Raw genomic sequence first — 16430 nt, 5'->3', positions numbered from 1 at the left:
GTTACAGCGTTTAGAGCAGATTCAAGTTTTTCACGTGACGATATATAATATAGAATAATTTCGATAATGGAAAATACTTTCGTTTTCCACTCGTTTGTTAAATGCTTCTCGAGTATTATACTCGATCCCAGAAACTCGCAATAACAAAGTTGTTATCCATCGTAGGGAAGTACAATCGCATAAAAGGGATTAACGGGAACTGTGAAACATTTACCTACCTGTAAGCTGTAAACACGAGAACGTGATTCCTTCCGGAAACTATCTTCCATTATTTCTTTCTCTACCTGCTTAATTTATTGCAGACTTGATATTTCTCTCTCTTCCTACTTTTAAAATTTTTCATTCAAAAAAGAAGTTTCTCTCCTTTCCATCTCCAATTCCATCCATCATTTTACGATTAACCACATGTTATAAACGACACATAACAAAATCTATTTTACATATATATATATATATCGTTTAATCTTCCATACGAGGGGAGAAAAGAGCTGTCCTTGAATCGAAGAACGAGAAACGTGACCAGATTCGTGAACAATTAAGAGAGGGGGTCTCTGATGTCGCTGTCAACGAGAAGGAGGAGCTATAAGGGAAATTAAATTTATCCGTCGTCCCCATGATAGATCCTCCGATTCTATCCTCATTACTCCGTGGAAAAGCAAGTAAAGATCTCGAGAGAGGAGACAGATGGTTAGGGAGGGAGGGAATTTCTCGAGTTTCTCGACGTTTCTCTTTCATGCGTCCCGATTCGATTTCTTGCAGATCTTCGATCCCCCTTGATTGCTACAATCGGAAATTGGAGCGTGTTCGAGGAGACGCTGGATGGCAAATTCAAAACGAGCGTGCACAAGCAACGCCAAGACACGCGCGCGTACACGCTCTCTCGACAGCCTTGATGCATGGCTCCCGTTTAGTTGGAGCCGACGGATCGAAACGGCCCGGTTGATTGGGACGATTCCATCGATCGATGTGGAGATATTATTGCTCGATCAATTTTCCTCGAACGTCGCCATTAATTTCTCCATCTGTTTCAAATTTTTTTTTAATTTTAACACATTTTTATTCGATTAATTATTCTGTAATTTTAAAGGTAAAGGAACAGACGTACATAATTGTTTTCCAACTTCGTGTTAATGAGATAAAATTATTAATGAATTTTATCATCGAAGATCAAATTATTTATTAATTTGTCGTTGTATAAGATTATTAAAATTTATATAACTAAATTACTCCAACAAAGTTTATTTGGAATAGCAAGTGAAATTGAATAAGAGATATCATTCGGATTCAATATTTGAATAGAAGTATTTATTAAAAATTTTATCACAATTAAAATTAGACTAACTTCGTGTTAATGAGATAAAATTATTAATGAATTTTATCATCGAAGATCAAATTATTTATTAATTTGTCGTTGTATAAGATTATTAAAATTTATATAACTAAATTACTCCAACAAAGTTTATTTGGAATAGCACGTGAAATTGAATAAGAGATATCATTCAGATTCAATATTTGAATAGAAGTATTTATTAACAATTTCAAAATTATCTTATATAATAATACGGATATCGAAAATTAACAAAATAATATAAAATTCTAAAGATCTTTCTTAATAAAAAAAGTATGGACGAATTAAAATTTTAAAATTATTAAAAATTACCACAATTAAAAAGACTAGACTAAACAAATAAAATTACTAATATTAATCTCAAATTCACAACACAATTGTATCGATACAATTAAAATTCCAATAACTCCATTTCATTTAAACGAGCAATAATAATCCTACCAAAACGAGCATGAATAATATTTTCCAATTTCATTCGTAACGAATGAAGAAAACGTCAGATCTGAACCTGGGCGAGGAAGAATGGAGAACGAAGGAAAATATCGGAAGTCAATGCGATTGTTTAAACACTTGCCGTTTATCGAGGGCGGATAGTAGTCGTCCGCTCGATTAGAAGGATGATCTAATTTCGCCACGAATCGGTGGGCGAAAGTGGCTCGACAATTCGGGACATCCTGCTCCTGATTAGGTTTATTTGCGGGTGGCCGGCCGGAGCTATGTCCAACATCCTGAAAATCAATGGATGGTACAACCGGGGCTGGGAGGGAGAGAGAGAGAAACAAGATAGGCATACAAGATTGGTCCGATGACAACAATAGCTCTCTCTCTCTCTCTCTCTCTCTCTCCTTCTGACGGAACGCTTGATTACCACGGATAATTATAGACGACGCAATGATTTGTATTAATGGGGTTCGCGTTGATACTTAACGCACGTGGCGATTTATCACGCGTGATGCACGGCCGCTTCGTTATACGCGCGACGCGAATTTAACGAGTCGTGCGCGAAATACGATCGATCCATATATTTAATATTCGTTCGATGCAGATAAGAATTTCGATTAATTTTTTCTTTTTTTTTTGAATATAGGATACGGCTAAATATCGATCCATATATCGAATTTAACATTCGTTCGATGCAGATTAGAATTAATTTTTTTTTTTTTACAAGGAAAATAGTTAACGAATTAAGATCCTAATTTGGGTGATTGTGCGCGAAATATCGATCCATATATCGAATTTAACATTCGTTCGATGCAGATAAGAATTAATTTTTTTTTTTTACAAGGAAAATAGTGAACGAATTAAGATCCTAACTTGGGTGATTGTGCGCGAAATATCGATCCATATATCGAATTTAATATTCGTTCGATGCAGATAAGAATTTCCTTAATTTTTTTTTTTGAATATAGGATAAACTATGTAATGTAGAGTTTTTTTCAAATTAAGATCCTAACTTGGTTGACTGTGCACGAAATATCGATCCACATATCGAATTTAACATTCATTCGATGCAGATAAGAATTTCTTTAATTTTTTTTTTTTTGAATATAGGATAAATTATGTAATGAAGGGTTTGTTTTTTTTAAAGGAAAATGATTAATTAAGTTAATGAATTGATTGTACGCAAAGTACGATCGATCTATATATCGAATTTAATATTCGTTCGATGCAGATAAGAATTTCTTTAATTTTTTCTTTTTTTTTGAATATAGAATAAACTACGTATAGGATTTTTCTCAAGGAAAAATAAAAAATATTTAACGAATTAAGATCCCAACTTGGCTAAATATCGATCCATATATCGAATTTAACATGCGTTCGATGCAGATAAGAATTAATTTTCTTTTTGATAAACCATATATACTATTATAAGATTATTACTATATATGCTACTATAAGATATAGATATAGATATAGACTATTATAAGATTCCTTTTTTTTTTCTTAAAGAAAAATTAATCATTTGGAGAGTATTTACCTATTTACCGTCACGGATTAACTTGGGTCGAGACAAGCTTAAACGCTTAATTTTAAAATTTCAAAGTTTTACTACTCCAGAGACCCTTTAGGAACAACAAAACAATGACAGATAATTTCCGAAAATTTGAAACTACTATTTTGCCTATTTTGACCTAAATAAGATTAAAGAATGGCAACCCATATGATACACTTGACGTTTGAAATAAACATGGACTGATTATATTGTTTTCAAAATACAGTTGGTGCGCAATGAGTGTGCATTATTAACGGTATATGTACTTAACTGTACTCTGTTAATACCATATTGTGAGTAATTATTGTGAGTAATATAAAATCGTCACACCGCACATGTTTCCTAAAATTGGAACTATCGATTTTTCGAGAAGGATCCAGAATAAGAAGGACGTAGAAAAAGGAAAAGTATTATAAAAAGATTCTCTAAAATTTTTTTACGAAAAATATATCATTAGAAATTATATACTTGATATTTTATAAATAAACGTAGACTGGTTATACTCTTGTCTTCAATATGCAGAGTGTAACTTAACGATATTCTGTTAGTAAATAATAATTATCGTTAATAATTATCGTTTATTACTAGTAATTTATTATTATACGGCACATACTTGATGAAATAGCAATTATCGATTTTCTTGAGGGAACGAAACTTTATTAATTAATCGAAAATAACAAGAACGTAGTAAAAAATAAAAAGATTCTTTAAAGGAATATTTTTTTTAGAAAAAATACATGATCAGAAATGATAAACTTATAAATATTTTATAAATATTCTTATTTTCAAACTGTAGAGTCCACTAATTTAACGATATTCTCTATAATAAAAATCATTTATTATTAAAAATCATAATTATTAGTAATTTATTATTATACAGCACCTACTTGAAATTGCAATTATCGATTTTCGTGAAGCAACGAAACTTTATTAATTAATCGAAAATAAGAAGAACGTAGTAAAAAATAAAAAGATTCTCTAAAGGAATATTTTTTTTACAAAAAATATATGATCAGAAATGATAAACTTATAAATATTTTATAAATATTCTAATTTTCAAAATCCACAGTGTTCATTAATTTAACGATACTTTGTTAATAAATGCCTTTTTTTTATACTTGATGAAATCATAATTATCGATTTTCGAAGAGGAACGAAAAATTTACGACGGATTAATTGATCGAAGATAAGGAGAACGTAATAAAAGAAAAAGACAAAAAATATATCAGAAATAATATACTCTGTTAATAATATATTACTTATTATATATAATTTATTATTGTACACTCGACGAAAACACTATCGATTTTCGAGGAGAAGCGAAAAATTTACGTCGGACTTGATCGATCGAAGATGACACGAAGAAGAAGAAGAAAAAGAAAGAAAAAAGTTGATGATTAAACGAAAACGAATATATTTTAACAAAAAAAAAAAAATTTCCACGAAAACAAACGATGGATATTAAATGGCGCAAACATCGTTACGTGATGTTTAAACTTAATAGCGGTATACACTGGCGAGTTTTCGTTGTAAAAAAATATCGACGGTGCAAAAGTTACCGACCGAACACAGACCCCGCGAATCGCGTGTAAACACCGGATAGATTCGATGTTCCCTCCGCCTGCAGATACGAACAATAGTTGGAAATCATTAAATAAAATGTGAACGTGGCGCGCATTATACGCGAAAGGAAGAGCCACGGCTCGAAATCGTTATTTATCTCGAAACGCGTATCGTTTTCATCCGCGACCAATTACTCGAGGACAGATGTTTATCAATTACGGCCACGTTTTTTCAACACGACTTTGTTCAAATTATGGAAACGGAAGCAAAACAATTAAATGTAAAAAATACATAGTTTATTCAGCTTAAAAAAATCTAAGCATCCGTTTTCCCTTAAAATTTCCAATATTCGAGAATGTACACACTGTGGAATATTAATAACAAAGAAATATTTCCAATAATAATAGAACATAGCGATGGTACTGTTAGAAGGTGCAGTACCGCAAGTGGCGAATACCTGAGTCGCAAAGGGTGCGATAAAAGTTCAGGTAAGGCAGAGTCAAGCTCTGATTGGACGGAGGAAAGTGCGGAAAAACGTATTTAAGGCCGTTTCCCGTTGTCCGGGTAACACAGTAATCTGGCAATTCTCGGCACAAGAGCACGTCCATTTCGAAAATTCTTGCGATTCCCAATCACGACGAATCGTACATCGACTGGTTTCCACGGACGCGGAACGCCAATCAAATATCGATATCTGCGATCCCCGATATACGTGACTCGATCTCGAGTTTCACCGAAGAGGAAGAAAAAAGGGAATAAGAGAAGATGGATGTGGACGAAGGCCAGTACGACTCGAGGGTGGGCGCTTCTACCGCGCGACCTCAAACGTCGGAGAAGAAGGGCAGTTTTAAACAGTGCACGGCTCGGTTCGATGGAAACAGAGAAAACTTGAACAAGTTTCTGGTTACTATCTGCCTCTACAAGGACGTGGAAAGGGTGAACGAGGACGTGGCCCTCCACGAGCTGCCTCTCTTGTTCGAGGGGGAAGCGGCCGAGTGGTGGAAGACCGTCGGCGGAAATGTGACGAAATGGTCGGATGCAATGGCCATGCTCCAGGACTCGTTCGCCCCCAAGAAAACCGCCTACGAGATATACGCCGACGTGTTCTCCTCGAAGCAGGAGGCGAACGAGCCGACGGACGAGTTCATCAAACAGAAACGCGCCCTCCTCGCCGAGCTTGCCAACCCGCATCCGGACGACGTGCAGATCGACATGATTTACTGGATGCTGAAGAAACAGATACGCAGGAAGATACCAAGGAGCGCGATAATCAGCTTGGACGACATGATCGAGAAAGCGCGCTACATGGACAACATGGAGAAGAGGAAGACCTCGGCTACCCGCCACTGGGACGAGGAGACGATGGCCAAGTATTTCGCCAGATCGTTGATCAAATGCCCTCACCACAAACACAAGAAGGAGAAGTACTTGCACGAGCGGAACGAGGAGAGGTGTCACAAGTGTAACAAACGTAAACACACCCACGGCAAATACAAGAACACGACGATAAATATAGAGCGCCTCGCGTTGTGCACGTTGGATAGCAACACGTTGGAACGCTTCGCCTCGTGCAGCCTCGTAGATTCCAAGGACAACACATCGTCCTCCTCCTCTTGCCATCACCCGTCCCCCTCATAATTCCCTCCTACCTCTTGTATATTTTTGTAATATATGTATGTATCTTATTGTAATATATGTATTTTTCTAAATTGTAAATTATCTGTGTGCGTGCGTGTGTGCGTGTGCGTGTGCCTGTGTGTATATACATGTATATATTTTATCCAACGTTTGATCAATTTTATTTATGTATTCTATTAAGCTAAATATTAAACTATTTATCTATTATAGTTTTATAACCTTATCTTAATGTTATTATTGTAATCTTGATATTATTATTTTTGTTTATTTTGTATATTAATTAATATTAATAATAACAATATTTTGTATATAAACGACGAGCGTGAAATTCGTGAAAATTCCTGCCATTTCTATGATTATGATTTGTTATATTGCGTTGCAAATATCGTACCTGATCGAATCAAATTTTTCATCGTTCTGTTGAGAGAGAGAGAGAGAGAGAGAGAGAGAGAGAGAGAGAGAACGAACAGCTAAAATGTAAATAAAAGATACAAATAATGTGATAAAACCATAGATATTCTTTAACCGATATTCTTTGACTTATTCTTCGTTCGAAAGTTTCCCCCAAAATCCTCCCAAAATTTTTATCTCCGTAACACACGTTCATTACATAAAGTATATACTTCGTGGAAAGTTTACCCGAGATCGACTCGTTTGACGGACGTCAGAGGTTTCGCAAAAGTCAACAAATACCTTCCCTTTGACCGAGGAAGGAAAAGGAAGGAATCCATCGTGGCTCGAACCTCGTTTACTTTAAACCGCGACGAGTGAAACGAGAGACTCGAGCTAATAACCGGCTAACGTTCCATCCTATACTATCCTGCACTCTATACTCTTCTCTTAAAAAACAAACCGTTCTACCGCGTGGAATACAAGCTTTTGGAATTTTTCAACAACGCGACTAATAAACGTCGAACTATTACCTCGATGTAATAGTAATAAACCTTTGATGTAAAATGGTGGATTATGGCTTATGGTTAAATAAAGGGAATATACGTATTTGACGAGCTCAAACAGAACAAGCTCGTCAAACGTGGAACGAAGGAAGGAAGGAAGGTCGAAAGTAAGAAACGACATCGTGGGCGGAACTATTCCGGTGGTAACGAACGATAAACTTTGCCCAACACGGACGGACTGAGAAAATATTTTCCAGCGGTTGGCAAGCGCCGCCTGGATGGATCCCCGGGGACTCGTTCCGATCCTACGGAGACGATACGCTCGCCGAGGAGTGGGGCAACACGTCATAGAGTTGGAAACGTCGAAGGGGAAGGAATTTTAGTATCCGTCCACTCGTTCGATCCACGAAGGAATTTTTAACTTGTCCCGCGCGCGCGAATCCGGCAACCTCGCCAATATCTTCGCTCGGCTGTCCTCGAGTCGCCGATAATTTATCGCCCAGCTCTCTCTCTCTCTCCTTCGATTTTTCTTCGGCGAAAAGTATCTTCGATCGTTCTTCGAAATATATAAGAATTTACTTGAAAATAGTTGAATGGTATTTTTTTTAAGAAGTTAGAGAAGTGTTCGTTTCTCTTTCGAGAAATATTCTCGAGTTTCGATAGAGTTTCTTTCTTCGTTAAAATTTTTACGCGACGATATTAATATTTAAATATACGATTTCGAAAGAAGCTTAGGAACAAAAGCACGGTTTCTTTTTTCTCTTCTTTGGAGCGGAAAAAAGGGGAGGGGGGGAGAATCGAGACGAGAAGTCCGTATGTACATCCTTGCAAGAAAATTTAATCAACGCGATACAAGGCGATAATTCGGTATTGTTCGGGGAGATTCCATTAAATTGTCCAATTAAGTTGGTACGCGCGGAATCGAGTAAAACGGGCAAGTAAATCGGACGTTGTTGAGCGCATGACGGCATACATAGGCGATACGCCGTCTGCCGACAGTTTGACGCGGTCGTTTCATTCGTAGCCGAAAGTGTAATTGCCCGTTCGGATGAAAGCCTCGTAAAGAGTTTCTGCCGTGCGATTTCGAAAATTCCGTGCTGACAGGTGCACACCCACTGTCATAAATGAAACAAACCCGTTTTCCAACACGCCCCGCCGATATATAAATTTAATGGAATTTCAAACCGAATAATCGTTTCGTTGCAACAATTACCGAGCTACGTTGCCACGTTCGCCCTTTAAATCACCTTACCTCTCGTTTCGACGCGCGTTACGTGCAAAGTATACACTTTTTTTATCTCGATAGAACGATGAAACGATACGTAAAGATATCTTCGGAAAAACAATCCAATATATCTTCGCATCGAATTCGATGTTGTAAAATTCGAAAATTCTTCTACCTTACGTTTCGATATGATTACGAGGTTACATTCGGTCTTTGAAAAGTATTTATTTATCTCGATAGTAATAAGTGTAAACGACGAAAGGATACACGAAGAATTTGGAAAAGCAATGCAACGTATCTTCGCATTCATCGAATTCGAAATTCTTCTACGTTATGATATATTATAATTATGACGTTAAACTCGATCTTTGCAAAGTATTCATTCATCTCGATGTTTATAATAAGTACAAGCGACGATATATGAAGGATATAAAAAGTAATGCAATATATCGAATTCGACGTTGTAAAATTCGAAAATTCTTCTACGTTACGTTTCATTTTGATACGATGTTGCACTCGGCCTTTGCGAAGTACACATTTTTTCATCTCAATAATAACTACAAACGAAAGAATATATATAAAAAATTTGGAATTTATAAATTTTGATATTTTCGCATCGAAGGAAATTTTACGTTACGAAATCTCAATACGATTAGTCTTTACAAAATATATTATCAATATATTATCTCGCTAGTAATAATCATAAACGATGAGAAAAAATACATAAAAATATATATTGATTGAAAGGTCGGAATGAAAAACTCCGTTCGAGGATTCGATTGGCGGAACGGAACGCGAGTTCCGCCCTCGGACGTTCCAAATTTCCAGAAAAAGGTTCGAGCGCTCTCGTGTTACACGGTCGTTCCATTATGTCGCAAACAAAGTATCAAGGAGGTTTCACTATATTAGAGCCCACTTTGCCTACATTTTCACCGGCGAAACCCCCGAACGCTGTTTACCTTTTACACGTAACAACGACATTCTGCGCTCCTCACCCACTCCGGCCCACAGAAAGAGACAATTTGAATTACAAATTCACGTCCGCCACTTTACCATTGTTACGAGCTCCCCTAACTCACCTATATATTCATCACAGTAATAACCGACTAAGCGAGAAAATGAAATTGCCGCTGATGCTGTAACAATTAAACCGACGTGAATCAAAGGTACGAACATTCCATCCTACATTTTCTACCTTATAACACGCCCTCCCTTCTCTCACTTCGAACTCAACGCGCAACTTTACTCTCAGCCGTGCAACGAAAGAAGCGATTTTATTCTTTCGATTTCCACGCGAGAAAAATGTGTTTTAGGAGGCGGGAAGAAGAGTAAGTGCCAGACTTCTTCTTCTTCTTCTTCTTTTTCGAGAGAGAGAGAGAGAGAGACCATATTCTCCGCGATAAACAATAAAGTTCTCGTTTTGAAAAGAGAGAGGAGATCCTGAGATAACTGCGCTTCGTACGTAAGCTTAGGTGAGTAAGATTTTTAAAATTAAGTATATTAAGTATATTCAAGATTTTATTACGATAAATCGGGTAGATTATCCGATTGCTTGGTATCCTCCGCCATTTTTATTTATCCACGGTTGCCAAATCTATCCTTTGCCTCGTCTTCTCTCCCCTCCCAATCGGTCCTCGATGCTATATCTCTGGCGATTTTCATCGTTGTTCCATTCAGTTTTACGGAGTGAACATCGATTTTTCCATCTCCACTTTATCTCTCGATTTCGATCCATTTTTTCGCTTTCAACGAATTCGATACGCGATATTATTATAGGACAGTATTTGGAAAAATGTTGTTGGTATTTTCACTGATTATTTTTCTTACTGTTTCACGTAAAGAGCGAAGGGAAAAGATAGTAAAAAAAGGAGAAAATTTTAATTAAGATAATTAATACAATTAAGAAAATTTAAATTTTTTCCCTCTTTTTTTCCCAAAGTCAAGATTTTATTAGGAAGAGATACAAAATTATCAAATTATTTCAGTCGCATAGATTATCAGGCAACTTACGATCTTTCTGCCGATTTTTCTCTGGGTCGAGCGATTCCTCTCACTCACTCGTCGTCCTCCAAATTAAAATTTCCAAATTTAAATCTTTGCTACAACTTTTCACACTTCTCCATAAGATAGTAAACCGATTTGCTGGAATGCAAAAAGTAATTAAATTATCTCAGAGCGCTGATCGCGGCTCTTCTTAAAAAGAGAACGAAAGAACTGTTTCAGGTGGCGCCACGAACGATGAACTAATTCGAATTCGGTCGAAAGTTATGATCGAAAGGGAAAGGAACTTATTTGCACACGAAATTTCTTCCTTTCACCTTCTTTTCTCGCGTATTCGTGAGATGGATCGAACCACGTTTGATTCATAGAAAAAGCTCGACGCAGGATTATTTATTTTTATTCTCGACAGCCTTCCCTTCCTGCTTCCACTTTCGCTTCGTTTCGAACAGATGTTGGGAACACGAGCCGCGCGATAACATTGGCTGATCGTTCGGACTCGGTCGATAATGAAGCGTTTTTCCAACACTGCGCGATGGAACTTCGTTGTCGATTGTTTAGCTAGCTTTCGAAAACACTACTGACTGAAAAACATATGTACCAGATGCAGAAATTGAAAGTTTAATTAAAACTAGATAGGATAGGCTCTTTTTCCCCTCCCTCGATTCTTCTTCTCTCGGATTTCGAATTCGAATATAAGGCGCGTCGTTTATTTCCCCTCCCGCGTCATAGAAATATATTTCTCGTGCAACGAGGATAGAACGAAGGTGACGAAGGAAGGGAGAGAGAGAGACAACGAGCTGCACGATATTTCCTCGACCGTTTTTTCCACTGAATTAGAAGGACGCGGCGCGACGGGCAAAACCGGTGATGCGAACATTACTTTTATCGCAACGCGAGTAATTAAACGAAATAAATTTCTCGTCGTGCGTTGTTTGTTATATTTATTTACGTTTTTCATGGCTCTTCGATCCTCTTTGTTCGTCCCCTCCCTCCCCCGGACACCGTTTGTTCCCAATTCAGGAGGAATCGAGTATTGTTGCAACGCTCATAAATATGAAATTCAATTCAATCGCTCGTTGCGTTCTCGTTTTTCTTTTCTTTCTTTCCTTTTTATTTTTTTCCATTCCAAGTACGAAACTTGGGGAGGAAATGTTTACCAAAAAAAAGGAAAAACTCTACGCGAAATTACATCGAATCATTTTCGTTTGTTCGTATTATATTATACGCTTTGTAAATTGTTTTTTAAAAAAATGGATGCATCCTGTAAGAATCTTTCTCCATCTTTTTTTTTTTTTTTTTACAAAGTAACAAAATCTTCGACCCGATTCAGGTCATCTATTCATCCATTTCGATTATTTTTCCTTGTCCTGCCATCGTCCAACGCGTCTCTCGAGAAAGCGAGAGAGAAGAAAGGAAGAAAAGGAAGAAAGAAGTTACAACCCGTTCTTCGTGCAATTTAGGGGATCGCTCGTTCCACTCGATTCGATTCGAGGTGCAAAGTGGTTCGACCGTTCGGTGAATAATAAATTAACGAAAGGGTGGATTATCGAGGTCGGTGGATTACGCGCGGGATTATTGAACTTTTATCAGGAGGAGGGGGAGAAGACACGGATAAAAGGAGAGAAGGAAGGAAGGAAGGAAGGAAGGAAGAACTAATCGGGAAAACGGGGAAGAATAGGAAATGGAGGAGACCCCCCCTTTCGCGAAGAAGAGGAGACCGGTTGGCAATTCGCCGATCCGATAAACTCAATCAGCTTACTCATCTACCTAGACGTGTACTACCTCCGCGTCTAATGATCTTTAAATCCAGTCAATCCCGCCGATTCACCATTCTCTCGTCTATCTGATTGCGAGTCTCTTGTACAGAGAGAGAGAGAGAGAGAGGGCGAATAGCGACGAAGACGACGATTCCTTCACAATTTCCACGATTTTTTGCGATCCTGCCGTGTATCTTCAACAACGATTCGTTTATTAGAGGCGCGTCGGAGTATCGTCGAGTCTCGACGACGAATTTGTCGAACTGGTGCGCGGTCATTATCGTTTATGGCCGGCCATAACAAGTTTTTTTGTTAGCTAGAAGCAACGCTGTTTTTAGCTCCAGCTCTGCCTCTAGTTCTCAATATTAAAAATTAAATTTTGGAAAATTTTGCGAACGAAAGGGGAGAGGAGAAGGGGAATTAAAGAAGGAAAGCATGGTTATTTATAATTACTCGATAGTAAATATAACGAAAGCGAGTTTGTTAATGTATAATAATCGAAACGGAATCGTTAACGTCTTATGAAAGAAAAGAAAGAAAGGGAGAAACTTAAAATTGTAGAAATCTTTCTAGAAAAAATTAAAATTATCTGTAAATATAATTTTTTTGATAAACGCTGATTCGTGAAAAAATACAAAAATCGAATCCCGATTAAAACTCGAAAACGTTCGATTTAAAATACACGTTGAGCCGAAATTCGATAGGAATTGTTTGATTTTCGGTTCCAAAGAAAAGAAAGAAAAGAAAGAAAAGAAAGAAAGAATGAGGAAAGAAAAATTGCTCTCACGAGTCGTTTATCGATTTAAAAATCCTTGGTGGACACGGAAAATCCTTGGTACAACGGGGCGGAAAAATGGAAGAAAAACGAGGGTTGAAAACGGTAACAAGAAGGCGGCAAAGGGCCGTGTCAAATTATTCTGGATCAACACCAGCCCGGTTTTTTGCGCGAGGAGGAAACGTCGCAGAAATTTTCCTCCCCCCTCTCTCGTTACAACCGTGGTCAACGTCTCTAAAAAAAATTAACGAGAAATAATTTCACCAAAGGGGGCAAACGGTCGTCTAAAAAAGCGCAAAAATATCCGTGCTTAAATAATAGTTTCAACGCGTGGCGGCTCGAAAGAATCCCCTCCGTTTTTCGATTAAAATTCGTTGCACCGAATATCCTGTTTTATCGGCCGGATACGATTCGTCATCCGGCAACGTTGCATAAGACGGGGAAGCTTGGAGTGGAAGCGAGAGTGCCACGTCATCGTTTGTAACGCTGCGCGCGTTACAAATCCCATGAATATCGCGGCGTACAGCCAACCGTGGAACAGACGTTCTAATTTTCGGCGAGGAGAAGCGACCAGCCTCGGAAGGATAATTCGTCCCGGAATTCGAATGCGGCTGAACTCGAATTACACGGTGAATCGTCCTGATTAACGTTCCTTAAGCGCCGATTCTCCTTCGCCTGCGGCGCAAACTCGGCTCGATGACGAACGCTAATATCCAGAGGGGACGCGACCATGGGATTGCAATTCTCTCTCTCTCTCTCTCTCTCTCTGGCCGGTATGCGAGCCAACAACATTGTGCCATACACCGTGCAAACTGCTTGATTCACGCGCGATCTGTTTACGACTTTCTCAGGAATATTGATGCGATTGTTGGCGTTTCGTACACGGCCACGGTTTACGTTTCACTTGATACCGCGGTAAGCGGATAAACTCCAAGGACTCGATTCGCTCCATCGAATTAACATCGTAGATTGTTCGCCAACTTTGGATTACGATTTTGTCTTACTTTGTTCCATTCACCGGTGAATGTTTCATTCGGGGATATGGATTGGACGAAGAATACTTGAGAATAATATATCATATTTCATCAAAAATACTCTAGTGATTCTTTTTTTTTTCTCAAATTCTTTTTACGAAAAGAAAGTAAAAAAAAAGTTCTAAAAAAAAATCGCATATTTATCATCTCGAAACATACGAAATCCTCTTACAACGTTTTCGACGATTCGTTTCCACGAAAAGCAAACGGATTACTTTTACGCGCAAACAAAAATTCACGCACTTTTATCGATCTAACCTGTGAGTAAACGGTGTTTCGAAGCCGTAAGAGGGAAAGAGGAAAAGAGATGCTCGTAGACCGATGTTTTACCCGATAACAGTCGGGAAAAGTGAAACGGTACGCGGTCTGGCAAAAAAGTATGAAATTAAAAGATCCGAGCCGCGAGCCAATTCGTTGCGAGCACAATCCCCTTCTATTCCACTGACCCTCTCCTCCTTCCATCCACCTTCCATCCACCTTCCATTTGGCCGAGCAAAAAATTCGCGCTGCAACCGGTTTGCAATTTGTTAAATGCTCGGCCCCGACCGCGAGCATTTACATACATGAAACAATTACTCACGGAGAATGGATGGATAAGGGTGGATACGAGCACCCTTTCTTTCTTGTTATTCCATTATCAGGAAAAAATCGCGAATTCACGCTGAGGAGAGGAAAGAAGCGAAAGCGACGGTTCCCTTTTCACGCCGTTCGCTCGGGAACAATCGATGCGCGGTCGAAACTTCGACCCCCACCTCTTCTCCCACTTCCCCCACCACTTCTCCCACTCCCACTCCTCCTCCTTCTCCTTCTCGAGGAGGCCTTCCATCGCGGTGAACGCGGCTAAAACAATGAGAGAAACGGGCAATGAGAGCGGAAAGCCCCGGTAATCCCAAAGCGAACGAACTCGCCTTTCTATGAAAATTTATGACCGCGCCGCTCGAAAGTGACACGAAAGCACAGTTTTGAAAGACCTCCCCCCCGATAATCCCTTTTCGTTGATTTCGGCGGAGAGCCGAATTCTGTCTTTGCCCCTCCCCTCCCCTTCTCATGCAGACAGTTGTTTCAACACGGTCATAGAAATCGGTTAATCGGCTTCAAGTTTCATAAGAATAATTTCGAAGGGGGAACGAGGGAGTTCGGTTCGAGTTTACGTACCGTTTGCGACGTTGCACTATCCAGCGGATAATACATCGAGATGAGAAATAAGATTTTCTTTTCACGACTTTTCAACTTTATCTCGTAAGCTCGTAAAGCGATAAGAATTATCGTCGAGAAGGGAGAGATTTTAGCGTTTTTCTTTGTTGGAACGCTAAGTTTCCAATTTCGTCACGGAAATCGCGCTTATTTTCGATCTTCGACTTCGTATTTGTATCGAGTCGCCGACCTCGTCAAAATGGAGGAGGGGAGGGGAGAAGGAGAATGGAAAATAAGAGAGGGGGAACTGGTAACGAATAACCCGGCCGCTATTTGACGATTCAACGCGACGACGAAACATTCGAGAAATTGGAGAACGAGCCGAGGAGAAGAAATCTATTCCCTTCTCTCTTCGTCGCCCCCTCCTCTCCCTCAGCCTTCCGCTTTTTTTTAATCCAATATCGCCGTCAGTGTGTGTACTAAGTGGAAATTGTGAAGCGCGATGGTAACTCGGTTTTCGTGGCACGTCTAATATCCCAATGGATTTAATCTCGAGAAAGAAATTTTTCCCTCGTAACAGTGTATCTCTGTATCATCGTTGTTGTTCAAGTATCAATCTCGAGCGAATCATTTTTCTTTTTCTTTTTAACAACATCGTTAAGGACAAGTGGAAGATTTGTGAAATGTGAATTTTATTTTCAACCAAGTATTTTCAGTAGTATAACGCAGATCCTCGATTTAAACAGAATATATATATGTATATAGCAGCGATGGCCACTTCACGACAATAATTCTAGGTTGAAAAAGTTAAAAGTTAAAAATTAAAAAGTTAAAATAACGTTTATTAAATTATCGAAGCAACTTCAATTATTAAATTTCGTTGCTGGATTTAATACGATGAATTATTATTTGATGATCATTCGAAGCGAATCACTTTTTAATATTTGTGTCATGTGACGAACACCGGTTATTAATTTTCGTGAAATTTTTTCCTATTCGACAAAGATAATTAATCATTAACCCGTTGAAAAAGTAACCAGTTAAAAATCTCGAGTAAACTTTAAGT

The 16430-nt window shown here is 38.4% G+C and overlaps 2 protein-coding genes across 14 annotated transcripts in view; one reads left to right on the top strand and one right to left on the bottom strand.

Annotated features, from left to right (window-relative positions):
• Positions 1 to 16430, bottom strand: part of LOC108001085 (TWiK family of potassium channels protein 18) — a 223197-nt gene that overhangs the window by 176685 nt on the left and 30082 nt on the right. The window lies entirely within an intron of this gene.
• Positions 5052 to 7115, top strand: LOC114577951 (activity-regulated cytoskeleton associated protein 2-like). Its single transcript, XM_028668348.2, has one exon. The coding sequence runs from the start codon at positions 5670 to 5672 to the stop codon at positions 6540 to 6542; it is 873 nt and encodes a 290-aa protein (XP_028524149.1). The 5' UTR covers positions 5052 to 5669; the 3' UTR covers positions 6543 to 7115.

This window comes from Apis cerana, linkage group LG3 (genome assembly GCF_029169275.1).
Source record: "Apis cerana isolate GH-2021 linkage group LG3, AcerK_1.0, whole genome shotgun sequence".
Classification (NCBI taxonomy): Eukaryota; Metazoa; Arthropoda; class Insecta; order Hymenoptera; family Apidae; genus Apis; species Apis cerana.
The sequence above is the reverse complement of the archived record's forward strand: the minus strand, read 5'-3'. Positions and strand labels throughout refer to the sequence as shown.